At 39.7% G+C, this 27527-nt stretch overlaps 1 protein-coding gene across 3 annotated transcripts in view; it reads left to right on the forward strand.

Annotated features, from left to right (window-relative positions):
• Positions 1-27527, forward strand: part of LOC133638200 (netrin receptor UNC5C-like) — a 483700-nt gene that overhangs the window by 344873 nt on the left and 111300 nt on the right. For all 3 annotated transcript variants that reach the window (XM_062030553.1, XM_062030554.1, XM_062030555.1), the window contains exon 4: positions 4571-4674. In XM_062030553.1, coding sequence (XP_061886537.1) covers positions 4571-4674 — 104 coding nt within the window. The remainder of the gene's footprint in view (positions 1-4570; positions 4675-27527) is intronic.

The following is a 27527-nucleotide window of genomic DNA, read 5'->3' on the forward strand; positions in this document are numbered from 1 at the left end:
TTGTTGTTATGCTAGAATACACATTCAATGACAGATAATGTTAACTATCTAAATTGCTGTCAGTAGCTAAAAACACTCAAAGCTAATGCGCGTGCACGTGTTACGTACGTGTGTAGTTACATCATTACGCACTAGAAGCCATAAGAGGGCGGGATATAGCGCTTAAAATCCACTGTAAAGTTAGCGCCCTCTAGACATGTGTGTAAACGTTGCAAACAGCCCCTTTAAGTTAAACAAATGATTTCCAAAATGTAATTACTGAAAACAGAATTTCAAAGATGCATTAAAAATGATTATAAATTAGGCCTGTCAAGCAATTACAATCTTTAATTGCAATTAATAGCATTTTGTCTGTAGCTAACTTGTAATTAATTGCAGATAGAAGTTTTTATCTTAAACAGATCATTTTTTAATACTATCAACATGGGACTGGGAAATATGTTTGCTCTTTGCAAATGTTTATTTAACTTTTTTTATGTAGCTCAACCCATTAAGGACACAAACACTCTTTTGCAGACAAACACAGGCTAAGACATTATTGCACATAATATCTGATATACATTGACAAATTGTTAAGTATGATTTGGTGACCCTGACGTTACCCTACTATTTGAAAACAAATTAAATAAAAACAGTACGTCCTGTTTTTGGAGGTGGTATTGTGCTGTGAAGAATAATGCAATCAAAAAAATATTAGAAAAATGGGTATAAATTCAAAACCCAAAACTTGTGAAGTTGGCACGTTGTGTAAATAAAAAACAAAATACAATGATTTGCAAATCCTTTTCAACTTATATTCAATTGAATAGACTGCAAAGAAAATATATTTCATGTTCAAACTGGAAAACACGTGTCAAAAAAGCTGGCACAGGTGGCAAAAAAGACTGAGAAAGTTGAGGAATGCTCATCAAACACTTATTTGGAACATCCCACAGGTGGACAGGCTAATTGGGAACAGGTGGGTGCCATGATTGGGTATAAAAGCAGCTCCCATGAAATGCTCAGTCATTCACAAACAAGGATGGGGCGAGGGTCACCACTTTGTCAACAAATGCCTGAGCAAATTGTTTAAGGCATACTTGCCAACCTTGAGACCTCCAATATCGGGAGGTGGGGGGTAGGGGGGGCTTGGTCGGGGGTGGGGGGGGGGTGTGTGGTTGGGGGCGCGGGGCGTGGTTGGGGGCGTAGTTATTTACAGCTAGAATTCACCAACTTGAGTATTTCATATATATTTCATATATATATATATATATATATATATATATATATATATATATATATATATATATATGAAATACTTGACTTTCAGTGAATTCTAGCTATATATATATATATATATTTATTTAATTATACATTATAAATAAAATAAATACTTGAATTTCAGTGTTCTGGTGGCTATCCACTAGATGGCAGCATTATCCCTGTTTAACTTCTCCGTTCATGATGAGTATATCATTTCGGCCACCGTGTTTAATGGAGAAGTCTGTTTTACAAAATTTACAGGCAACATACCCCTTCCCCTTCGAACTGTCCTGGATGAACTTAAATTCGTGTTTCCATTCGTTTTGGAACTTGCAAGCGTATTTCTTCATCTGGCTCGTCGACGGCGTCGCCATGTCTGTAATTTCCTCGTTCTTCTGCTTCGTCTCCTTGTTGTGTGCGCAGCCGCAGTTGTGCACTCTACTCTCTAAACGCCCTAGATGTTATGACGTCATTGGGCAGGCAAGCTGTTTATATTGTGGGAAAGCGGACGTGAGAACAGGCTGTCCCCACTCAGGTCCGCCTTGAGCTGGAGGGGGCGTGGCCTCCAGCTCCGGCTGAATACCGGGAGATTGTCGGGAGAAAATCTCTGCCGGGAGGTTGTCGGGAGAGGCGCTGAATACCGGGATTCTCCCGCTAAAAACGGGAGGGTTGGCAAGTATGGTTTAAGGACAACATTTCTCAACCAGCTATTGCAAGGAATTTAGGGATTTCACCATCTACGGTCCGTAATATCATCAAAAGGTTCGGAGAATCTGGAGAGATCACTGCACGTAAGCGGCAAGGCTAAAAACCAACATTGAATGCCCGTGACCTTGGATCCCTCAGGCGGTACTGCATCAGAAAGCGACATAAAGGATATCACCACATGGGCTCAGGAACACTTCAGAAAACCACTGCCAGTAACTATAGCTCGTCGCTACATCTGTAAGTGCAAATTAAAACTGTACTTTGCAAAGCGAAAAGCCATTTATCAACAACACCCATTTATCAACAACACCCATCTCAGTTCGAACATTAAATATCTGGTCTTTGCAGTCTATTCAATTGAATATAAGTTGAAAAGGATTTACAAATTACACAATGTGCCAACTTCACTGGTTTTGTACAATACTTTGGAATAGTTTATAAAAAAATAATGTCAATTCAGTCCTATGTGCATTAAGAGCTGGAGTGTGACCAACATAAAGACATGTGGGCTCTCCTGACTCGATCATGGCTATCTCCTGCACCTGAGAGCAGACATGGGGCCGTGTCTATTTCCTGCCACACTTACTTACCCTCTCCGCATTTGAGTGGCTCATCCAGTGCCGCTATTCCAGCGCCTCTCGGTCTCCCACTGCGGCGTCTCCCGCTGCTCCACCGCCTGTAATCAGCCATGATGAGCGGCCTGCCAGCGCCGACCCATCTCTCACATCACAATGAAGCCCCCCACCTCCCCCTCCACATTAGACCCCGCTGAATGGATTAGCTCCTCGACTGGACGTGGATCTTTTCACAGCCAGACTCTACAGTGCGCCGTTGGTTTCATGGGGGGGAAAAAATGGGCTTGTTTTGCTCTCCTCTGCCTTCGTATAGAGTGGAATCACATTGCGGGTCAGAGTTAGAGCGGCGTTTGTAGGAACCTTCGAAATGCCTTTTCAGTGTGTGTGTGCGAGAGAAGTGTTTTTCAACCTTTTCTGAGCCAAGGCACATTTTTTTTCATTGAAAAAATCCCGAGGCACACCACCGGCAGAAAACATACAAAAATGAAACTCAGCAGCCGATATTGACAGTAAAAAGTATTTCTCGCAATTGTTGGGTATGAATTCAAACCATAACCAAGCATGCATCAATATAGCTCTTGTCTCAAAGTAGGTGTAGTGTCACCACCTGTCACATCACACCCTGACTTATTTTGAGTTTTTTGCTGTTTTCCTGTGTGTAGTGTTTTAGTTGTGGTCTTGCGCTTATGTCATGTACGGATATACTTTGTGGACGCCGTCTGCTCCACACACTGTAAGTCTTTGCTGTCGTCCAGCATTCTGTTTTTGCTTGCTTTGCAGCCAATTCAGTTTTAGTTTCATTTTGCATAGCCATCCCTAAGCTTCAATGCCTTTTCTTAGCGGCACTCGCCTTTTGTTTATTTTTTGGTTTAAGCGTTAGATACCTTGTTACCTGCAAACCATCGTCGTCATTCCCGACATCTACAGCACAATTAGCTACCTACTGATATGGAAGAGTATTACACGGTTACTCTGCCAAGCTCTAGACAGCACGACACTCAACAACAGCACATTTGCGGATTATAATTACTGTTTTGCAAAACCAAACAATATCTCACGGTACACTAGTGCGCCGCTAATGTGCTAGAGGACAAAGAAAAGTGGGTAAATAAAGGGTATTAAAGGGTAACTTCACTTTTTTGGGGAATTTTGCCTATTGTTCACAAGCATTATGAATTATTAAATTTTTTTTTAATGCATTCTAACTCGTAAATGAGCCAATGGGAGGTCCTCTATTTCGCCCATTAAACCCCCCCCAAAAATGCATCCAAAGAGTGCCAACAATAATTGTCAGGTTCAAACACTGATGACATCTATTAAACGAGACAAGAAACAAGGAATTAAACAGAGACGGAATTAAATTTGGCTCAATTGAGGAGAGCGTGTCTGGGCTGTACTCTTGGACAGTCTCCATCACGCTCTGGCGAAAGATTGTACGCCTCCTCTTTTATTTGGACTTTCCCTGATTACATGGCAACAGCTGTTTCTAAGGGGCGGGGGTCGTAAACAGCCAACGCCTTAGGTTACAGAACAGTTTAAAGAAAAGGTCGTAAACAGTTCACAGAAAAGGTCGTAGAACAGATCAAAGAAGAGGTCCCTGGAGGAGAGTCTGGTCCTGCTTCCTCTTCGCTTTGTAGTTCTCGGGTCTAAACAATATATTTCTGTTGATTACAATACATGAAAGAAACAGAACACCTTCATGTTGCTTCCCATCCTACACAGTGGAGTTTTACAAGCCTTCTGCTTGGTAGGATTAAAGACAGCTTTTGTCCTATCGCTGGGAACTCATGGAAACACAAAGTTTTGTGATAACTTAGATACAACCTGGAAAAGTGTGTGCACCCCTGATATACAGTATATTTCTTAAATATATTAACAGTTTATTTAAGGCGGGAACCCTGTTATGCAAAACAAAAATGGCATTGGCTCCTTGGAGGTTGTACTATATTGTGTGTGTAGTTTCTTCATCTGTTCAGTTTTTGCAATAATTGAAGGTAATGATGCACATCAACTGCAAATGTTAACGTGTTTTTCTCTCTTTGTAGACTTGAGGAAGACTTTTGACCAAGAGCCCCTCGGGAAGGAGGTATCCCTGGAACAGGAAGTGCTGCTCCAGTGCCGACCACCAGAAGGCATCCCAATGGCTGAGGTAAGATTCAACATAGTATCCACTAGGGTTGTACGGTATACCGGTATTAGTGTAGTACCGCAATACTAATGGGTCATATTCAGTACTATACCGACTCTAAAAAGTACCGGTCCCCATGCTTCACTACACACCGCAGCTCACCGGCGTCACAATGTAAACAAACGCCATTGGTGGATCTACAGCTGACATCCACTGTAATGATACCAAGTACAGGAGCGTATCTAGTTGATACTACTATGATTACATCTATAATTTTCTTTCGTTTTTTTAAAGTTTATATTATGTTTATAAACTAAGAAAATATGTCCCTGGACACATGAGGACTTTGAATATGACCAATGTATGATCCTGTAACTACTTACCCAAATTTGTGGTATCATCCAAAACTAATGTAAAGTATCAAACAACAGAAAAATAAGTGATTATTACATTTTAACAGTGTAGATAGAACATGTTAAAAAAGAAAGTAAGCAGATATTAACAGTAAATGAAACGTGTTCAATTATTGTTAATTTCTGCTTACTTTCTCTTTTAACATTAATCATTCATTTTCTACCACTTGTCCTTAATAATTTTGATAAAATAATAGAATGGAAAATGACACAATATGTTACTGCATATGTCAGCAGACTAATTAGGAGCCTTTGTTGGTTTACTTACTACTAAAAGACAAGTTGTCTAGTATGTTCACTATTTTATTTAGGGACGAACTTGCAATAAGAAACATATGTTTAATGTACCTTAAGATTTTTTTGTTAAAATAAAGCCAATAATGCCATTTTTTGTGGTCCCCTTTATTTAGAAAAAAGTATCAAAAAGTACCGAAAAGTATCGAAATATTTATACCAATATTTTGGTACCGGTACCAAAATATTGGTATCGGGACAACACTGGTATCCACATAGATTACTTTTAAGACGTATTCGCAGAGCGGGGTGTGTAGGGACCGGCCTCGAAGCGCAGCTGGCAGGTGATGGGATTACCCAGCTGGGGCTGATCATACAATCCCCTGCCATACTTATTAGCAGCAGCCGGTGCGAGACACAGTAGTTGGAGTTGGAGTTTGAGCCAGACGCCGAAAGACTGAAAAGTTGCTGGAAAGAGTGCTGACCACAATAAAAACATTGTTACACCAGGCTACCGGGCTCACGAGAAGATCTTTGGGGTCAGGAAAACCCACAAGAGGGCAACCTCCACAGTATTACTCCCTGCTGTCCAATCCAGACCGCGTGCGAGGACAATTTTCCGCCGCCGCTTTGGTTAACACAGGTAGAAATGTGAGACTTGACTGTAGAGGACAAGAGGAGATATAATTAAACCATTTGTTTGCCTTCCTTCCAGTCTACAGTAGACTCTTAAAGGCCTACTGAAATGAGATTTTCTTATTTAAACGGGGATAGCAGGTACATTCTATGTGTCATACTTGATCATTTCGCGATATTGCCATATTTTTGCTGAAAGGATTTAGTAGAGAACATCGACGATAAAGTTCGCAACTTTTGGTCGCTGATAAAAAAGCTTTGCCTGTACCGAAAGTAGCGTGACGTCACAGGTTGTGGAGCTCCTTACATCTGCACATTGTTTACAATCATGGCCAGCAGCAGCGAGAGCGATTCGGACCGAGAAAGCGACGATTTCCCCTTAATTTGAGAGAGGATGAAAGATTTGTGGATGAGGAAAGTGAGAGTGAAGGACTAGAGGGCAGTGGAAGCGATTCAGATAGGGAAGATGCTGTGAGAGGCGGGTGGGACCTGATATTCAGCTGGGAATGACTAAAACAGTAAATAGACACAAGACATACACTACCGTTCAAAAGTTTGGGGTCACATTGAAATGTCCTTATTTTTGAAGGAAAAGTACTGTACTTTTCAATGAAGATAACTTTAAACTAGTCTTAACTTGAAAGAAATACACTCTATACATTGCTAATGTGGTAAATGACTATTCTAGCTGCAAATGTCTGGTTTTTGGTGCAATATCTACATAGGTGTATAGAGGCCCATTTCCAGCAACTATCACTCCAGTGTTCTAATGGTACAATGTGTTTGCTCATTGGCTCAGAAGGATAATTGATGATTAGAAAACCCTTGTGCAATCATCTTCACACATCTGAAAACAGTTTAGCTCGTTACAGAAGCTACAAAACTGACCTTCCTTTGAGCAGATTGAGTTTCTGGAGCATCACATTTGTGGGGTCAATTAAACGCTCAAAATGGCCAGAAAAAGAGAACTTTCATCTGAAACTCGACAGTCTATTCTTGTTCTTAGAAATGAAGGCTATTCCACAAAATTGTTTGGGTGACCCCAAACTTTTGAACGGTAGTGTATATATACTCTATTAGCCACAACACAACCAGGCTTATATTTAATATGCCACATAACAAACACCTCCCCCCTCCCGTCTATCTAACCCGCCAATACAAATCAAACACCCGCACAACACACTCAATCCCACAGCCCAAAGTACCGTTCACCTCCGCAAAGTTCATACAGCACATATATTTCCCCAAAGTTACATACGTGACATGCACATAGCGGCACGCACGTACGGGCAAGCGATCAAATGTTTGGAAGCCGCAGCTGCGTACTCACGGTAGCGCGTACCCAACTCAAAGTCCTCCTGGTAAGAGTCTCAGTTGTCCCATCTCCACAAGCATGCGTATCCAACTCAAAGTCCTCCTGGTAAGAGTCTATGTTGTCCCAGTTCTCCACAGGCCAATGGTAAAGCTTGACTGTCATCGTTCGGGAATGTAAACAATGAAACACCGGCTACGACGTAGCCGCTACGTGTTTGTGTTGCTGCAGCCTGCCGCTAATACACCGCTTCCCACCTACAGCTTTCTTCTTTGCTATCTCCATTGTTCATTAAACAAATTGCAAAAGATTCACCAACACAGATGTCCAGAATACTGTGGAATTTTGCAATGAAAACAGACGACTTAAAGGCCTACTGAAATGAATTTTTTTTATTTAAACGGGGATAGCAGATCTATTCTATGTGTCATACTTAATCATTTCGCGATATTGCCATATTTTTGCTGAAAGGATTTAGTATAGAACAACGACGATAAAGATTGCAACTTTTGGTATCTGATAAAAAAAAAGGCTTGCCCCTACCGGAAGTAGCGTGACGTAGTCAGTTGAACATATACGCAAAGTTCCCTATTGTTTACAATGATGGCCGCATGAAGTGAGAGAGATTCGGACCGAGAAAGCGACAATTTCCCCATTAATTTGAGCGAGGATGAAAGATTTGTGGATGAGTAAAGTGCAAGTGAAGGACTAGTGGGGAGTTGAAGCTATTCAGATAGGGAAGATGCTGTGAGAGCCGGGGGTGACCTGATATTCAGCTGGGAATGACTACAACAGTAAATAAACACAAGACATATATATACTCTATTAGCCACAACACAACCAGGCTTATATTTAATATGCCACAAATTAATCCTGCATAAAAACACCTGCGTGTTTGTTACGCTAGCTCCTAGCTCCTCTGCTAGCTCCTAGCTCCATAGAACACGCCAATACAATTCAAACACCTGATCAACACACACAATCACTCAGCCCAAAAGACCGTTCACCTAACCCAAGGTTCATAAAGCTTATATATTTTTAAAAAGTTACGTACATACGCAAAAAAAAGTTGCGCACATACGGTCAAACGATCAAATGTTTAGAAGCCAAAGCTGCATACTCACAGTAGCACGTCTGCGTCTTTGTCATCCAAATCAAAGTAATCCTGGTAAGAGTCTGTGTTGTCCCAGTTCTCTATAGGCGTCTGTGTATCGAAGTCAAAAGTCCTCCTGGTTAGAGTCTCTGTTATCCGAGTTCTTCCATCTTGACTGCATCTTCCGGGAATGTAAACAAAGAAGCGCCGGCTGTGTACTGTTGTTGCTGACTACGTTCGAAAAATACGTCCATTTCGCACCGACAACTTTCTTCTTTGCTTGCTCAGCTTCCTTCTCCATAATGCAATGAACATGATTGCAACAGATTCACGAACACAGATGTCCAGAATACTGTGGAATTATGAAATGAAAACAGAGCTTTTTCGTATTGGCTTCAATGTGGAAGGCATACCCGTGTTCGCCGGGCTACGTCACGCGCATACGTCATCCTCAGAGGCGTTTCGAACCGGAAGTTTAGCGGCAAATTTAAAATGTCACTTTATAAGTTAACCCGGCCGTATTGGCATGTGTTATAATGTTAAGATTTCATCATTGATATATAAACTATCAGACTGCGTGGTCGGTAGTAGTGGGTTTCAGTAGGCCTTTAATAGCTGGCCGCAATGGTGTCCCAAAATCTGTGACGTCACGCGCAAACGTCATCATACCGAGACGTTTTCAGCAGGATATTTCGCGGGAAATTTAAAATTGCACTTTACTAATCTAACCCGTATTGGCATGTGTTGCAATGTTAAGATTTATAAACTATCAGACTGCGTGGTCGGTAGTAGTGGCTTTCAGTAGGCCTTTAAAGCAGCTTTTGAAAAGGCTCACTTGCAGCAACATAAATAGAGGATGAAAGCCTAGATTGATGTGTGTGTGGGGGGAGGGGGGGAGGGGGGGAGGTACTGTAGCCTGTTTGTTGTGGTTGGAATGAACCCTGTCAAGACTTGTGATTGACCTGGAAACGGCGAGTTAACCGAGTGGAACTGCACAACATTTATCCGCACTCAAAGTGCTGACAGACTAAATGGTCCCAAAGTTTTCAGGCGCTGCTCGACAGACCTGTCCTTAAACAATCCTGGGCTGGAGTTGCTGGCGCAGCCAGAAAAGGGTCTCTTCCCAGGGACTTTCGGGGAGCTCTCGGCTTCAGCCGGCTCTTTTGGATTTGCCGGGTGCGGCGATTAGGGACACAGCTGGGTTCCGCATTGACACAAATGGCTGACCGTGATTGGCCGAGCGAAGGAGGCGCGGTGCTCGGGTTGGTTGAAAAAAGTAATTGTTATATTTGGGGAAAACACGTCTTCATTCTGTTAAAACGGGCCAAAATTGCCGTCTCTTTTTTTCAATTTTAAGAATGTTTTCCTCATAAATACAGCCCTAAGTCCAAATTTCCAAGTTCCTTGCCGGAAGTTTCAACTGAAACTGGCTGTTTCAATAAGGAGGCACTTGAAGAAAAATGGGCTGCATGGTGGAGTGGCCAAAAAGTTCAATTTTGGTCTCATCACTCCAAATTACTTTGTTCCAGAAGTTTTGAGGCTTGTCTCTGTGCTGTTTGGCGTAATGTAAGCAGGATACTTTGTGACATTTGCGCAGAAATGTCTTTCTTCTGGCGACTCGACCATGCAGCCCATTTTTCTTCAAGTGCCTCTTGAAACAGCCACACCACCATTTTTCAGAGAGTCCTGTATTTCAGCTGAAGTTATTTGTGGATTTTTCTTTGCATCTCGAACAATTTTCCTGGAAGTTGTGGCTGAAATCTTTGCTGGTCTACCTGAATCCCTCATGTTCCACTTCTTAATCAGTGTTTGAACACTGCTGATTGGCATTCTCAATTCCTTGGATATCTTTTTATACCCCTTTCCAGAAGTTTTGAGGCTTGTCTCTGCTGTTTGGCGTAATGTAAGCGGGATACTTTGTGACATTTGCGCAGAAATTTCTTTCTTCTGGCGACTCGACCATGCAGCCCATTTTTCTTCAAGTGCCTCCTTATTGTGCATCTTGAAACAGCCACACCACCATTTTTCAGAGAGTCCTGTATTTCAGCTGAAGTTATTTGTGGATTTTTCTTTGCATCTCGAACAATTTTCCTGGAAGTTGTGGCTGAAATCTTTGCTGGTCTACCTGAATCCCTCAATTTCCGCTTCTTAATCAGCGTTTGAACACTGCTGATTGGCATTCTCAATTCCTTGGATATCTTTTTATACCCCTTTCCAGAAGTTTTTAGGCTTGTCTCTGTGCTGTTTGCCGTAATGTAAGCGGGATACTTTGTGACATTTGCGCAGAAATGGCTTTCTTCTGGCGACTCGACCATGCAGCCCATTTTTCTTCAAGTGCCTCCTTATTGTGCATCTTGAAACAGCCACACCACAATTTTTCAGAGAGTCCTGTATTTCAGCTGAAGTTATTTGTGGATTTTTCTTTGCATCTCGAACAATTTTCCTGGCTGTTGTGGCTGAAATCTTTGCTGGTCTACCTGAATCCCTCATTTTCCACTTCTTAATCAGCGTTTGAACACTGCTGATTGGCATTCTCAATTCCTTGGATATCTTTTTATACCCCTTTCCAGAAGTTTTGAGGCTTGTCTCTGTGCTGTTTGGCGTAATGTAAGCGGGATACTTTGACATTTGCGCAGAGATGTCTTTCTTCTGGCGACTCGACCATGCAGCCCATTTTTCTTCAAGTGCCTCCTTACTGTGCATCTTGAAACAGCCACACCACAATTTTTCAGAGAGTCCTGTATTTCAGCTGAAGTTATTTGTGGATTTTTCTTTGCATCTCGAACAATTTTCCTGGCAGTTGTGGCTGAAATCTTTGCTGGTCTACCTGAATCCCTCATTTTCCACTTCTTAATCAGCGTTTGAACACTGCTGATTGGCATTTTCAATTCCTTGGATATCTTTTTATACCCCTTTCCTGTTTTATGAAGTTCAATTACCTTTTCTCGCAGATCCTTTGGCAATTATTTTGCCTTCCCCATGACTCAGAATCCAGAAACATGTGTGCAGCACTGGATGAAAGATGCAATGGTCTTTCAGAAGCCCAGAAACTCACTGACCTTTTATACACACACATTAATTACAAGCAAACATGTCACAGGTGAGCATTGGAACCTTGATTAGCCATTCAAACCTGTTTGTGTCAACTTTTGTGCATGTTATCAGATCAAAGTCACTGGGGTATGTCAACTTTTGATCAGGGTCATTTGGGTACTTTCTTTTGTCATTTTGATTTAATAAGAGTAAACACAGTTGTTTGCCAATAAATAGCTTCACACAACCATTAAGCATGAGTGGAAAAAAGGTTTTCATATTCTCTGAAGAATGGCCAAGAAATCATAAATTCTCCCAGAGTATGTAAACTTATGAGCACGACTGTAAGTAAGAACTTTACACTACTTTATATTAGAAATGGCAACAGCGGAGGATGAATGTACCATAAAAAGAAGATAGAGGAAAAGAAGAAGCTTATCGACTACGGCGTCGGCACGGACTACAAAGGCGGGCGCGCACACATTTTTAGGACTTATGCAGATCCCAAATACAGATCAGCAGGTATCAGAAGGCAAGAAAAGTTGCTTTTGCATAATATTGCGAAACAAAACGCCAGATAATATGTCTTACCTTATACACACACTATAATAATAGAATAGAATGGACTTTATGGTCATTATATTTGCATGTAACGAGATTAAGGACTCCAATTTAAGGTGCGGTAGTGTAAACAAATATGGAATAAAAATAAATCACATAAGTAATAAAGATACAAAATAATTTAAATAAACAGACTACTATCCAATGACAACAATAAGCAATCCTGTACAATATACAAAACAATATACAAAAAATTGTACAACATACAGAACAAAACAAGAATACCGGAGTTATAAAGTTATAATACTCCTATGTTGAAGCACAGTACAATACATCAAGCGGTGCGGCTTCATACCAAAATTATTCATAATTAAAATAATTAAGTAATTAAAAATCACAATTAAACTTGCATGCTACTTACACATACAAAGTATCCAGTAACAAATGTGTCCGCATCATTTAAATTTCTGCGTCATGATCTTAATTTAATGAATTATTATGACCACTAAAGGTCGTCAAAACACAAATATCACTCCACTTCAAAAGATTAGTGTTTTTTTGTAATTTTCACTCACTTGATCATCACTACAAAATAATAAAAGTATATACTATGAGTTGTACTCACGTCGTATTGGATTAACATAAATTCTGGCCAATAATCAAGGCTCTAATATCGGTATCGTATCGGAAGTGAAAAAGCCGTATCTTTACACCCCTTTGTTAATAAATGACCCTATGGCAGGCCTGGGCAATTGTTTTGACTCGGGGCGCCACATTTAGAGGAAAAAAATGTGTATATCTATTTTTAGGAACACTAATACAAAACCTCACAATAATGTCTGATTAATGCTAAAAACGTTATGACAGACCGCCTTAAAAAACAGAATGGAATTTATTAATTTTCTACTGAATGAGACACCCAGAATGTACATGGAAATAAAGAATGTGGGATTTACAATATTAACTATGAAGAATAAAATACTGAATATTGACAACATATGAACGTCACACCCTCCATCCACATATTTTACAATCAAGCGAAATGCAACAAAAATGCAACAAACAGCAAAATATGAATGCGAAGGGTAGAAAAAGACTCCACCTACAATCTGATACATCTGATATATCACTAAGCTTTAGAACTTTGTTGTAAAAATCTCCATCCTCGTCTGTCCCTGACAGCCACATTTCAGGCTGACACTCTGTGGAAACGCTCCCCACCCACACTGCTTGCTGCCTCGTCTGAGCTGCTGTGATTTAGATTACCATAGTAACTAATTAGATTACCATAATAACTAATTAGATTACCATAGTAACTCGTATATCATGCAAAAGCGCAGATTCCAATCATTGAAATACTTTGTATAGTTCAAGACTTTACTATATTAACTATGAGTGATAAAACACTGAATATTGACAACATATGAACGTCACACCCTCTCTCCATCCACATATTTGGAAACAGTGAAAACATCACTGCACATCATAATGGCAGCTACACTTTCCATCTTAAAGATCTTAAAAAGCTTAATGGGCCGCATGTGGCCCCCGGGCCTTAATTTGCCCAGGTCTGCCCTTTGGTCAAAGAGAGCTAGAGTTTCCTACCCACTTTCTCTTGCCCTCTAAATTTTTTAAGTTAAAAATTAAGTTATACAAAATAAGTCTTCACATTTGGTAAAAAAAATAATCCTCTCTTTGAAATGGTAAATGGGTTATACTTGGAAAGCGGTTTTCTACACAGCAAAAACAAATCTAAGTAAGATTAAATATCTCAAATAAGGGTGATATTTGCTTATTTTCTATCTGATAAGATAATTCTTCTCACTAAGCAGATTTTATGTTAGAGTGTTTTACTTGTTTTAAGGGTTTTGGTCCTAAATGATCTCAGTAAGATATTACAGCTTGTTGCTGAGATTTAAAGACCTATATTGAGTAAAACATGCTTGAAACTAGAATATCAAGTGTTGCAAAGCTGTGTCATCAACACTCACAAGTATAAAACTACTTTTTTAAAGTAATAATTTCTTACCTCAAGCATGAAAAAAAAAATCATGATGCCGAGCGCATATAATTATTTCAAGATAATGGCACTAGCATTTACTTAATTTAAGAATATCTTTCAACATATTGAGCAAAAAGGTCCAAAACAAATTTCTACCAAGAAAAGTGCACTTGTTATTAGTGAGAATATACTTATTTGAAGGTATTTTTGGGTTCATTGAGGTTAGATAATTTTACTTGTTTTGGAAAGTCTCGACAAGCCGAATTTTCTTGTTCTATTGGCAGATCATTTTGCTTAGTTCAAATAAAATACCCCTCATTTTTGTATTTTTTTTTTTTTCTTGTTTTTGAACACTGACTTTTTGCAGTGTACCTTCAAGGTACTCAAAGGGCTTTGACACTATTTCCACATTCACCCATTCACACACTGATGGCGGGAGATGCCATGCAAGGCCCTAACCACGACCCGTCAGGTGCAAGGGCGAAGTGTCTTGCTCAAGGACGCAACGGACATGACTAGGTTGGTAGAAGGTGGGGATCGAACCAGGAACCCCCCGGTTGCTGGCACGGCCTCCCCCCCAACATGCGCCACGCCGTCCCCTCTCTTTAATGATCGCCTCTTTGTGGTAATGCGTGTGTCCAAGCAATGCCCAGTAGAATACATTGTGGTGGTCTGCAAGTCCATGCATTTCTCGGTCTGACGATGCATGTACAGAAACCTGCTCTCATATTCTTTAATTACCCCGCCTTACCTCATGGTTAAAGAAAGACAAACGTTCCATTGCATCATGTATTTTTTTCTTGCTTTTCTCCTCCGTCTCTGAGCTCAAACACAGCTGGGGAAAAGTCAAAACTGCGTCAGGCATTTTCTTACTCCGCCAGAGATGGGGGGGTGAAAAAAAAAACAGATGTGCGACGTCTTGGGTTTCATCTGGATCAGGAGAAATATGTTGCAGTCGCTGCGATGGAAAGATCTGTCATATTTCACCCGAAGGAGAAGATGAGATGTGGAGAGCCGGTGTGGTTGCTCGACTGCGGCTTCAAACCCAAACACTCGTAACAATTTTGTTATTAAATCACGCTGACTGCATGCGATAGACTTGGTCCGACTCGGTTTCTGTGGTGTTGCAGCTTTGTAGCTCGGTCGGAAAGACAAATCGCGCTGACTAACCGGTGATAATTTAGTGGGGGGGGGGGGGGGTTTGTGCAAAAAGTACTGTACTGTAATTACACCTCGGGGGATTGACGTGGAAACGACACACACTACCGTTCAAAAGTTTGGGGTCACCCAAACAATTTTGTGGAATAGCCTTCATTTCTAAGAACAAGAATAGACTGTCGAGTTTCAGATGAAAGTTCTCTTTTTCTGGCCATTTTGAGCGTTTAATTGACCCCACAAATGTGATGCTCCAGAAACTCAATCTGCTCAAAGGAAGGTCAGTTTTGTAGCTTCTGTAACGAGCTAAACTGTTTTCAGATGTGTGAACATGATTATTTCTAATCATCAATTAGCCTTTTGAGCCAATGAGCAAACACAATGTACCATTAGAACACTGGAGTGACAGTTGCTGGAAATGGGCCTCTATACACCTATGTAGATATTGCACCAAAAAGCAGACATTTGCAGCTAGAATAGTCATTTACCACATTAGCAATGTATAGAGCAGGGGTCACCAACGCGGTGCCCGCGGGCACCAGGTAGCCCGTAAGGACCAGATGAGTAGCCCGCTGGCCTGTTCTAAAAATAGCTCAAATAGCAGCACTTACCAGTGAGCTGCCACTATTTTTTAATTTGTATTTATTTACTAGCAAGCTGGTCTCGCTTTGCCCGACATTTTTAATTCTAAGAGAGACAAAACTCAAATAGAATTTGAAAATCCACGGAAATATTTTAAAGACTTGGTCTTCACTTGTTTAAATAAATTCATAAATTTTTTTACTTTGTTTTTTTATAACTTTCAGAAAGACAATTTTAGGGAAAAATTACAACCTTAAAAATGATTTTATGATTTTTAAACACATATACCTTTTTACCTTTTAAATTCCTTCCTCTTCTTTCCTGACAATTTAAATCAATGTTCAAGTAAATTATTTTTTTTGTTGTAGAGAATAATAAATACATTTTAATTTAATTCTTCATTTTAGCTTCTGTTTTTTCGCCGAAGAATATTTGTGAAATATTTCTTCAAACTTATTATGATTAAAATTCAAAAAAAAATTCTGGCAAATCTAGAAAATCTGTAGAATCAAATTTAAATCTTATTTCAAAGTCTTTTGAATTTCTTTTAAAATTTTTGTTCTGGAAAATCTAGAAGAAATAATGATTTGTCTTTGTTAGAAATATAGCTTTGTCAAATTTGTTATATATTCTAACAAAGTGTAGATTGGATTTTAACCATTAAAATATGTCATCAAAATTCTAAAATTAATCTTAATCAGGAAAAATTACTAATGATGTGCCATAAATTATTTTTTTTATTTTTTCAAAAAGATTCGAATTAGCTAGTTTTTCTCTTCTTTTCTTCGGTTGAATTTTGAATTTTAAAGAGTCGAAATTGAAGATAAACTATGTTTCAAAATTTAATTGTCATTATTTTTCGTGTTTTCTCCTCTTTTAAACCGTTCAATTAAGCGTAAATATCATTAATTATTAATAATAACATAAAGTTAAAGGTAAATTGAGCAAATTGGCTATTTCTGGCAATTTATTTAAGTGTGTATCAAACTGGTAGCCCTTCGCATTAATCAGTACCCAAGTAGTAGCTCTTGGTTTCAAAAAGGTTGGTGACCCCTGGTATAGAGTGTATTTCTTTCAAGTTAAGACTAGTTTAAAGTTATCTTCATTGAAAAGTACAGTGCTTTTCCTTCAAAAATAAGGACATTTCGATGTCACCCCAAACTTTTGAACGGTAGTGTACTTTATTAATTAGGTTTATCAATACAGAAAATGCTTTGAAATTGCAACCAAAAATGTCATTTTTGTTTCAAAGTTTTACCTTTCTAAGGCCTTGTTCACACTGTGACCTGCAAAAAGTCAGTGTTCAAAAACAAGAATATTAGGGGTATTTTATTTGATTTAAGCAAAATTATCTGCCAATAGAACAAGAACATTCGGCTTGTCAAGACTTTCCAAAACAAGTAAAATTAGCTAACCTCAATAAACCCAAAAATACCCTAAAATAAGTATATTCTCACTAATAACAACTGTACTACTATATGAGTACGTATTGTCCATTGTTTCATTGGAAATAAAACATCAAAGTCCATTAGGCTGTTTCAATTATGAGACACAATTGTGTCAAAGTCATGATTTTTTTTTACATGCTTGAAATAAGAAATTATTACTTTAAAAAAGTAGTTTTATACTTGTGAGTGTTGATGACACAGCTTTGCAACACTTGATATTCTAGTTTCAAGCATGTTTTACTCAATATAGGTCATAAAATCTCAGCAACAAGCTGTAATATCTTCCTGAGATCATTTAGGACCAAAACCCTTAAAACAAGTAAAAGACTCTAACATAAAATCTGCTTAGTGAGAAGAATTATCTTATCAGACAGAAAATAAGCAAATATCACCCTTATTTGAGATATTTCATCTTACTTAGATTTCACTTTTTGCAGTGTGACCTGTATCAGATGTTTTCATGTCAGTCTGAATAGTGCATTTCGGAATTTTTCCTATTTGACCCAGGACTCCGATACCTACCGGTACCAAAATGTATTTCGATACATTTCGATACCTTTCGATACTTTTCTAAATAAAGGGGACCGCAAATTGACCAATTGTTACCATGAATTGATTTACGTGGACCCCGACTTAAACAAGTTGAAAAACTTATTCGGGTGTTATTATTTCAATTGTACGGAATATTTACTGTACTGTGCAATCTACTAATAAAAGTTTCAATCAATCAATCAAAACAAAAAAATGGCATGATTGCCATTATTTTAACAAAAAAATCTTTGGGTACATTAAACATATGTTTCTTATTGGGGACGGCGTGGCAACCTGAGGGTTCCTGGTTCAATCCCCACCTTCTACCAACCTCGTCACGTGCGTTGTGTCCTTGAGAAAGACACTTCACCCTTGCTCCTGATGGGTCGTGGTTATGGCCTTGCATGGCATTTCCCACTATCAGTGTGTGAATGGGTGAATGTGGAAATAGTTTCAAAGCGCTTTGAGTACCTTGAAGGTAGAAAAGCGCTATACAAGTATAACCCATTTACCATTGCAGTCGAAGAACAATTTAGTCCTTGAATAAAATGTCTTCTTATTCATATACTTTTTCCAATTTTCTGGTAATCAGACCATATTGTCGGTATATTCGATGGAATCTTTACCTGACATGTTTTCGACTGTCCTCTGCAGTCTTCTTCAGGTCAGGTGACCCTTCTGAACAGTCCAAATGTGTTTGAGTGTACATAAATGAAGGTGTGTGTTGCTGGACATAATCTGGACTGTATATAAATGTTTATTTTGAAAATGTAATTTTTGTTTACAGATTATATGCAATCTGTTGTTGCGTTCCCTAATTTTGAGTGTACATAAATGAAGGTGTGTGTTGCTGAGCCCGACCTGGACATAATCTGGACTGGACCTGGTTTTAAGAACCCTTTAAACCAGGGGTCACCAACCTTTTTGAAACCAAGAGCTACTTCTTGGGTACTGATTAATGCGAAGGGCTACCAGTTTGATACACACTTAAATAAATTGCCAGAAATAGCCAATTTGCTCAATTTACCTTTAACTCTATGTATGTTATTATTAATAATTAATGATATTTACACTTAATTGAACGGTTTAAAAGAGGAGAAAACACGAAAAAAATGACAATTAAATTTTGAAACATAGTTCATCTTCAATTTCGACTCTTTAAAATTCAACCGAAAAAAAGAAGAGAAAAACTAGCTGATTCAAATCTTTTTGAAAAAATTAAAAAAATAATTTATATAACATTTTTAGTAATTTTTCCTGATTAAGATTAATTTTAGAATTTTGATGACATGTTTTAAATAGGTTAAAATCCAATCTGCACTTATAACAAATTGGACCAAGCTATATTTCTAACAAAGACAAATCATTATTTCTTCTAGATTTTCCAGAACAAAAATTTTAAAAGAATTTCAAAAGACTTTGAAATAAGATTTAAATTTGATTCTACAGATTTTCTAGATTTGCCAGAATAATTTTTTTGTATTTTAATCATAATAAGTTTGAAGAAATATTTCACAAATATTCTTTGTCGAAAAAACAGAAGCTAAAATGAAGAATTAAATTAAAATGTATTTATTATTCTTGACAATAAAAAAAATAAATTTACTTGAACATTGATTTAAATTGTCAGGAAAGTAGAGGAAGGAATTTAAAAGGTAAAAAGGTACATGTGTTTAAAAATCCTAAAATCATTTTTAAGGTTGTATTTTTTCTCTAAAATTGTCTTTCTGAAAGTTATAAGAAGCAAAGTAAAAAAAATAATGAATTTATTTAAACAAGTGAAGACCAAGTCTTTAAAATATTTTCTTGGATTTTCAAATTCTATTTGAGTTTTGTCTCTCTTAGAATTAAAAATGTCGGGCAAAGCGAGACCAGCTTGCTAGTAAATAAATACAATTTAAAAAATAGAGGCAGCTCACTGGTAAGTGCTGCTATTTGAGCTATTTTTAGAACAGGCCAGCGGGCTACTCATCTGGTTCTTACGGGCTACCTGGTGCCTGCGGGCACCGCGTTGGTGACCCCTGCTTTAAGCAATCTAATTTCATTGACAACCTGGTCTGGTGAAGATTAGGTCCTTTTAAAAAATAAAATAAAATAAGATAAATAAATAAAAAAAACATTGTGGAAGTCGCTTCCTAGCAGTACCACTGACATATACTTCACAGGAGCCAGGCGTGCCAAGTTGAACAAAGTTTTAACGTACATCTATTTATCAAAGTCTTTCTCCAGCAGAACGTGACTTTTCAGTCACGTCCGTATCCTCTCTCTCCTCCTGCTCCCGGCCGCTTACTGTCAAAGACAACAGTTGATTAGATTAACACGTACCACCTGTGAAATCTAATCACCTGCCAGCTGTGTCTCGCCGTCAGCACTGCCACGCCCCCCCGTCTGATGGTGCTCTGTCCTCAGCACCATGGACAGAGGCGGTGACCTTTGCTCCTGCAGGCAGCGCTGGCAACATCTCACTCCACAAACATTTTCTTGAATAAAAAAGAAAGTAAAACAATATAAAAACAGTTACATGGAAAATAGTAATTAATGAAAATGAGTAAAATTAACTGTAAAAGGTTAGTACTATTAGTGGACCAGCAGCACGCACAATCATGTGTGCTTACGGACTGTATCCCTTGCAGATTGTATTGATATATATTGTAGGAACCAGAATATTAATAAGGGAGGGATGTTTTTTGGGTTTGTGCACTAATTGTAAGTGTGTCTTGTGTTTTTTATGTTGATTTAATTAAAAAAAAAAAAATATTCCATCTAATATACCGAAAATATGGTCTGATTACAGGAAAATTGGAAAAAGCCTTAGTTACATTTTAAAAAATGCGGACAAATAGTCCTTTCGTACAAGAGAACACATTGCTGTCTTTGTCTAGTTCTGCCCTGACGTACAGTATCTCACACATCTTATGCATTTTTTATCGCAATATATCTTTTCAAGGGACAATGCTGTAGTCATGAAACTTGGATATGTATGCCTTGCATTGCACGGTGGATTTACTATCCACTGAAAATGAATTGAGACACAGCCATCCATCCATCCAGGGCCACCCCGCCCTATAGGCAAAACTCTCACTGTGCATCGGGCCCCGTGTTACACACTGCAAAAAGTCAGTGTTCAAAAACAAGAAAAAAAAATACAAAAATGAGGGGTATTTTATTTGAACTAAGCAAAATTATCTGCCAATAGAACAAGAAAATTCGGCTTGTCAAGACTTTCCAAAACAAGTCAAATTAGCTAACCTCAATGAACCCCAAAATACCTTAAAATAAGTATATTCTCACTAATAAAAAGTGCACTTTTCTTGGTAGAAAAAAAATATGTTGAAAAATATTCTTAAATTAAGTAAATGCTAGTGCCATTATCTTGACGGCATCATGATTTATTTTTTCATGCTTGAAGTACGAAATGATTACTTTAAAAAAGTAGTTTTATACTTGTGAGTGTTGATGACACAGCTCTTGCAACACTTGATATTCTAGTTTCAAGCATGTTTTACTCAATATAGGTCATCAAATCTCAGCTGTAATATCTTACTGCAGTGTTTTTCAACCTTTTTTGAGCCAAGGCACATTTTTTGCGTTAAAAAAATGCGGAGGCACACCACCAGCGGAAATCATCAAAACATGAAACTCATTTGACAGTAAAAAGTCGTTGTCGCAATTGTTGGATATAACTTTAAAGCATAACCAAGCATGCATCAATATAGCTCTTGTCTCAAAGTAGGTGTACTGTCACGACCTGTCACATCACACCCTGACTTATTTGGACTTTTTTGCTGTTTTCCTGTGTGTAGTGTTTTAGTTCTTGTCTTGCGCTCCTATTTTGGTGGCTTTTCCTGTTTTGTTGGTATTTTCCTGTAGCAGTTCCATGTCTTCCTTTGAGCGATAGTCCCCGCATCTACTTTGTTTTAGCAATCAAGAATATTTCAGTTGTTTTTATCCTTCTTTGTGGGGACATTGTTGATTGTCATGTCATGTTCGGATGTACTTTGTGGACACCGTCTTTGCTCCACAGTAAGTCTTTGCTGTTGTCCAGCGTTCTGTTTTTGTTTACTTTGTAGCCAGTTCAGTTTTAGTTTCGTTCTGCATAGCCTTCCCTAAGCTTCAATGCCTTTTCTTAGGGGCACTCACCTTTTGTTTATTTTTGGTTTAAGCATTAGACACCTTTTTACCTGCACACTGCCTCCCACATCTACAAAGCAATTAGCTACCGGCTGCCACCTACTGATATGGAAGAGTATTACACGGTTACTCTGCCGAGCTCTAGACAGCACCGACACTCAACAACAACACATCATTTGCAGACTATAATTACTGGTTTGCAAAAAATATTTTTAACTCAAATAGGTGAAATTAGATAATCTCCCACGGCACACCAGACTGTATCTCACGGCACACTAGTGTGCCGCGGCACAGTGGTTGAAAAACACTGTCTTACTGAGATCATTTAGGACCAAAACCCTTAAAACAAGTAAAACACTCTAACATGAAATCTGCTTAGTGAGAAAAATTATCTTATCAGACAGAAAATAAACAAATATCACCCTTATTTGAGATATTTAATCTTACTTAGATTTGAATTTTTGCAGTGTAAGCACAATTTAATTTGGAGCCCCAATGTCACTATTACCGTATTTTCGGTCTTTTAGTAATAAGTAAGCAAACAAAGGCTCCTAATTAGTCTGCTGACATATGCAGTAACACAGTGTTTTTCAACCACTGTGCCGTGGCACCGTGAGATATTGTCTGGTGTGCCGTGGGAAATTATGCAACTTCACCAAGTTGGTCCAAAAAATATTTTTTTGCAAATCAATAATTAGAATTAGAGATGTCCGATAATGGCTGTTTTGCAGATATTCCGATATTTTCGAACTCTTAATTACAGATTCCGATGTCAACCGATACCAGGCCTGGGCAATTATTTTGACTCGGGGGCCAAAATTTAGAGAAAAAAATGTGTCTGGGGGCCAGTATATCTAGTTTTAGGAAAAGTAATACAAAACCTCACAATAAAGTCTGATTGAATGCTAAAAATGTTATGACGGACCGCCTTAAAAAACGGAATGGAAATGTATTGTTTTCTATGAAGGATAAAACACTGAATATTGACAACATATGAACGTCACACCCCCTTTTAATCGACGTATTTTACGATCAAGCCAAATGCAACAAAAATGCAACAAACAGCAAAATATGAACGTGAAGAGTAAAAATAAACCCACCTACAATCTGATACATCTGATACATCACTAAGCTTCAGAACTTTCTTGTAAAAATCTCCTTCCACGTCTGTCTCTGACACCCGCATTTCAGGCTCTGGAAACACTCTGTGGAAACGCTCCCCACCCACACCGCTTGGTGCCTCGTCTGAGCTGCTGTGACGTAGATTACCATAGTAACTAGAAGGGTTGTACGGTATAGGGATATTAGTATAGTACCGCGACACTAATGAATCATATTCGGTACCATACCGCCTCTGAAAAGTACCGGTCCGCCACACCCTAAGATTTTTTGTTAAAATAAAGCCAATAATGCAATTTTTCTGGACCCCTTTATTTAGAAAAGTATCGAAAAGTACCGAAAAGTATCGAAAAGTTTCGAAATAATATTGGTATCAGGACAACAGTTGCATAATTTCCCACGGCACACCAGACAATATCACACGGCACAGTGGTTGAAAAACACTGTGTTACTTCATATGTCGGCAGACTAATTAGGAGCCTTTGTTTGCTTACTTACTACGAAAAGACCGAAAATACGGTAATAGTGACATTGGGGCTCCAAAATGAAATTGTGATTAGGGCCCTGCATCCATCCATTCATGTTGACAGTCTGGGGGCTGCATGAGTGCTGCCAAGATTGGAGAGCTACAGTTCATGATCATGAATTCCAACATGCACTCATTACCAGTGTCACTGTCAGCCTTGGAGGTTAATGTGAAGTATCTCAAAGTCTGCGTCAAACACATGATTCCAGTCTTCAAGCCATTGTCGCAGGTTCCCATCGTCATACGGACATAACTATTTAGCGGCGTAGGAATTGTGGAGAATGCATATATGTTTAAGAGTTATTTCTGTATTCGTAGTCATGTTTAAAGCAGCTAGTGCTTTTCCATTTGTACTCTTTCTATTTTTTTATGTTATGTCCGCAAGTACCTTGAAGGCTTGCACTGTAGGAGTTGGAGTACTCCCTTTTGTCTTATCTGTAGTGGAACAATGAGGCTATGTTCCTTTCCAGAGAGGTGGGGGCTTTCTTCATGTGCAAGAAGTTGGCTCTTCCGTTCGAGTGCTAGAACAACTTAGGAAGCCGGTATGAATGTATTGGTCTGGGTGGTTCTCTTGAAATTTCAGTAAAACTTGATAATATTCCTATTCTGTCTTGGTGGTCCTTTTTACTCAGCATATATGTCATCGAAAGAACTTGGGATTGACCAGTAACTTAGATTCCCTGGGAGGAAGAGCTGGTAGACGCAACAGAAGAAAGAAAAAGCGAGGGTGATTTGGCAGCAGAGGAATCCGCGGTCCTTCCCTGTAATGTGGATTTTTGTAGCCGAGAGCTACCAAAAGATTTAGTAATAAAGATGAAGAGGACAACGGAAAGGGGCTAGAGCTCCACACGGAACCTTCCCCTTTCAGATCCTCAGCGAGAGGCTTTCATTAAAATCCCCAAAAAGGGCTTTGCACACTCGTCTCCTTTCATAGCCAATAATGTGTGTCCGCCTCATAAAACGGACTTAAATCTCCTCCGTGAAAGAATGCGGCTTTATTGTTCCCGTCCTCCCAACGCGCCTCCAGCGGAGAGCCCTCCTCACAGCGCCCCGGAGAAAGACGGGAGTTCAGAGGTGATGCGGCGCCGGTTTCCATGGAAGCCGCACTTGGAGTCAGGCATCTCTTCGGTCAGTCGGGGTCCTGCCGCGTTATCGTGGGTACCGAGTCACCGATGCTCTGCTGCCATGATTAAATCCACCGGGAACAAAGTGTCCGCGCTGCAGTTTAATACAAAACCAGTGAAGTTGGCACGTTGTGTCATTCGTAAATAAAAATACAAAGATTTAAAAATCCTTTTCAACTTATATTCAATTGAATAGACTGCAAAGACAAGATATTTAATGTTTGAACTGAGAATTTTCTTTGCACATAATCAACTTAGAATTTAATTGGCAGCAACACATTGCAAAAAAGTTGGCACAGGGGCATTTTTACCACTGTGTTACATGGCCTTTCCTTTTAACAACACTCAGTAAACGTTTGGGAACTGAGGAGACACATTTTTGAAGCTTTTCAGGTGGAATTCTTTCCCATTCTTGCTTGATGTACAGCTTAAGTTGTTCAACAGTCTCCGTTGTGGTAGTTAAGGCTTCATAATGCGCCACACATTTTCAATGGGAGACAGGTCTGGACTACAGGCAGGCCAGTCTAGTACCAGCACTCTTTTACTATGAAGCCACGATGTTGTAACACGTGGCTTGGCATTGTCTTGCTGAAATAAGCAGGGGCGTCCATGATAACGTTGCTTGGATGGCAACGTATGTTGCTCCAAAATCTGTATGTACCTTTCAGCATTAATGGTGCCTTCACAGATGTGTAAGTTACCCATGTCTTGGGCACTAATACACCCCCATACCATCACAGATGCTGGCTTTTCAACTTTGCGCCTAGAACAGTCCGGATGGTTCTTTTCCTCTTTGTTCCAGAGGACACGACGTCCACAGTTTCCAAAAACAATTTGAAATGTGGACTCGTCAGACCACAGAACACTTTTCCACTTTGCATCAGTCCATCGTAGATGAGCTCGGGCCCGGCAAAGCCAACAGCGTTTCTGGGTGTTGTTGATAAATGGCTTTCGCTTTGCATAGTAGAGTTTTAACTTGCACTTACAGATGTAGAGACCAACTGTAGTTACTGACAGGGGTTTTCTGAAGTGTTCCTTAGCACATGTGGTGATATCCTTTACACACTGATGCCGCTTTTTGATGCAGTACCACCTGAGGGATCGAAGGTCACGGGCAGTCAATGTTGGTTTTCAGCCTTGCTGCTTACATGCAGTGATTTCTCCTGATTTTCTGAACCTTTTGATGATATTACGGACCGTAGATGGTGAAATCCCTAAATTCCTTGCAATAGCTGGTTGAGAAATGTTGTTCTTAACCAATTTGCTCGCGCATTTTTTGACAAAGTGGTGACCCTCACACCATCCTTGTTTGTGAATGACTGAGCATTTCATGGAAGCTGCTTTTATACCCAATCTTATGGGTCGACAAGGGGGAAGGAGACGGCACGACAACACAGGATCTGGCTCAACGGGTTTTATTGAGCACTTGATGATTACGTGGGGTGTGTATGCTACTATGTGTGTGAATGGAATGCTATGTGTGGAAATTAACCGTATGTAAATACCGGAGGGTTTGTTGGAGTGCGTGTTAGATGTGGCGGCGTCCAAGTCCAGAGGGGAAGGAGCAAAGAGGTCCGTGGTCGTGGGGCAGGAGAGAGGCGTCCAGAAGTCCGAGCGTGGGATCGGGGAAGGCAATCAAAGTCCGGGGGGAAGCGCACAGCTAAAGCTGAGACACGGAGGAATGTGGGGACAAGAGACGACAAGGACAATCAGGACAAGGCACGAGGGAGACAAGCGAGCGAGAGAGAGAGAGCAGGAGAGGAGTCAGAGACGAGAAGCTTACTGTACACAGGGCTACGTTCCGACGAGGAGAAGTCAGCGGCGAGGCTCTTTATACTGTCGCTTCTCATTAGGTCAGGGGTCGGCAACCCGCGGCTCCGGAGCCGCATGCGGCTCTTTGACCACTCTGATGCGGCTCAGCTACATACTTGCCGACCCCCCGATTTTCCCAGGAGACTTATGGATTTCAGTGTCTCTCATAAATAACTCCCAGGGAAAAATTAATCCTATTTAGACTATAAATACTAGATAAAGGGCGTGCCCTGATTGCACTGCAGTAATTGTCCTCTATAGCATTTACATACAGCGTGCCAGTCCAGCCGCATGTTGCATGTCGTTATTAATCGCACACACAGGAGACAGCAAAGCATACTTACTCATCAGCCACACAGCTTACACTGACGGTAGCCGTATCAAACAACTTTAACATTGTTACGTTACAAATATGCGCCACACTGTGAACCCACACCAAAAAAGAATGAAAAACACATTTCTGGAGAACATCTGCACTGTAACACAACATAAACACAACACAACCATTACCCAGAATCCCATGCAGTCCTAACTCTTCCGGTCTAGATTATACACCCCGCTACCACAACCCCCCCACACATCAACCCCCCCCCCCCTCTCCTTGCGTTGGTTGAGCGGAAGAGTTAGTGCTGCATGGGATTCTGGGTATTGGTACCGTCAGTGTAAGATGTGTATTGGTACCGTCAGTGTCAGATGTGTATTGGTACCGTCAGTGTAAGATGTGTGGTTGCTGAACTAGTACGGAAGAGTTAGTGCTGCATGGGATTCTGGGTATTGGCACCGTCAGTGTAAGATGTGTGGTTGCTGAGGTAGTACGCCTTGCTGTCACTTACGTGTGGTCAAGCAGGTACACTGTTAGGGCAGACTGTAGAGGGCAGTGTCATCACGCTCTGATATTCGGGAGTCTCCCGGGGAAAAATGAGAGGATTGGCAAGTATGACGCTATCAAGCGCCATTCATTCAAAACTCGCGGGCTGCACTAACATCAAATGTCCACATTAAAGTGCGTGCCGGTGCGTGTGTCGGAGACCCCTGGTTAATATAGCACAAAGCATTTAAGCTCTGTATGCAGTGTTTTTCATTTTAAATTGTAAATTTTTTTTGTGGCTCCCATCACTTTCTTTAATTTGTGAAACTTGCCAAAATGGCTCTTTGAGTGGTA

This window comes from Entelurus aequoreus, linkage group LG21, assembly GCF_033978785.1.
Source record: "Entelurus aequoreus isolate RoL-2023_Sb linkage group LG21, RoL_Eaeq_v1.1, whole genome shotgun sequence".
In the NCBI taxonomy this organism is placed as follows: Eukaryota; Metazoa; Chordata; class Actinopteri; order Syngnathiformes; family Syngnathidae; genus Entelurus; species Entelurus aequoreus.